Genomic DNA, 781 nt, shown 5'->3' with positions numbered 1-781 from the left:
TGGAGACCTCTAAGGTGTCCTGTAAAGATTTGATGGAGTGGAAATAATGCTGGAACCTCCACCGAAACCACCTCCTGTGATAAATCCACCGCCACTTCCACTTCCTCCGCTAATAACGCCACCACCTAATCCATCGCCAATTCCGTCTCCAAAACCACCGCCAACACCTCCGCCGACTCCGAAACCACCGCCGACACCCCCGCCGCTACCAATCACTTGTCCGCCTCCCTGGGAAGCTGCATTCAAGGCACTCTGGAGATCAACACCGCTGGGAAGAACTGGGTTCTCGCCGTCAGCATAGTTCACGAAGTAAACTTCAGGACTGGTTGCTGGTGGTGCTGGCACTTCAATTACCTCTTGTCCCTGTTGTGTCTGTTTGTTCAGGACATACAGGACGTGTTTCTGCTGTGGTGGAGGTACGACGATGGGATCTGGTCCTTGTCCTCCTTCAGGAGTTCGGATGAATACAATATTTGTGTCTATAGTAGGCTCAGGGATGTAAGGCGGAGGACCGTGGGAAATTGGTGGTGCTGGTGGTGCGTCATATAAGTAAACTTTACGGTTGATATGTGGAGTGACACACCTGCCGTCGACATGCAGCACCTGTCCTGAGCCGCATCCTCCTGAGCTAAACCCTAAGCCAGGACTCCCAATTCCAAAACTTGGTCCTGAAGGTATACCTAGGTTGTAACCTTGAGGGCTGGCTAACGAGGTGGCCACGATTGTTGGGATTAAGACCTGCAGAATGAGAAAGTAGTGACATAGTTTGCTTTATAAGAGT

The 781-nt window shown here is 51.3% G+C and overlaps 1 protein-coding gene across 1 annotated transcript in view; it reads right to left on the bottom strand.

The window, feature by feature from the left end:
- Positions 1-9: 9 nt before the first annotated feature.
- The window catches only part of LOC119586864 (ATP-dependent RNA helicase A-like), an 875-nt gene continuing 103 nt past the window's right edge, over positions 10-781 (bottom strand). The window contains exon 2 of the mRNA XM_037935594.1: positions 10-738. Within this exon, the coding sequence (XP_037791522.1) occupies positions 10-738 (729 nt within the window). The remainder of the gene's footprint in view (positions 739-781) is intronic.

Source organism: Penaeus monodon, chromosome 22, assembly GCF_015228065.2.
Source record: "Penaeus monodon isolate SGIC_2016 chromosome 22, NSTDA_Pmon_1, whole genome shotgun sequence".
NCBI classification, from domain to species: domain Eukaryota; kingdom Metazoa; phylum Arthropoda; class Malacostraca; order Decapoda; family Penaeidae; genus Penaeus; species Penaeus monodon.
The sequence above is the reverse complement of the archived record's forward strand: the minus strand, read 5'-3'. Positions and strand labels throughout refer to the sequence as shown.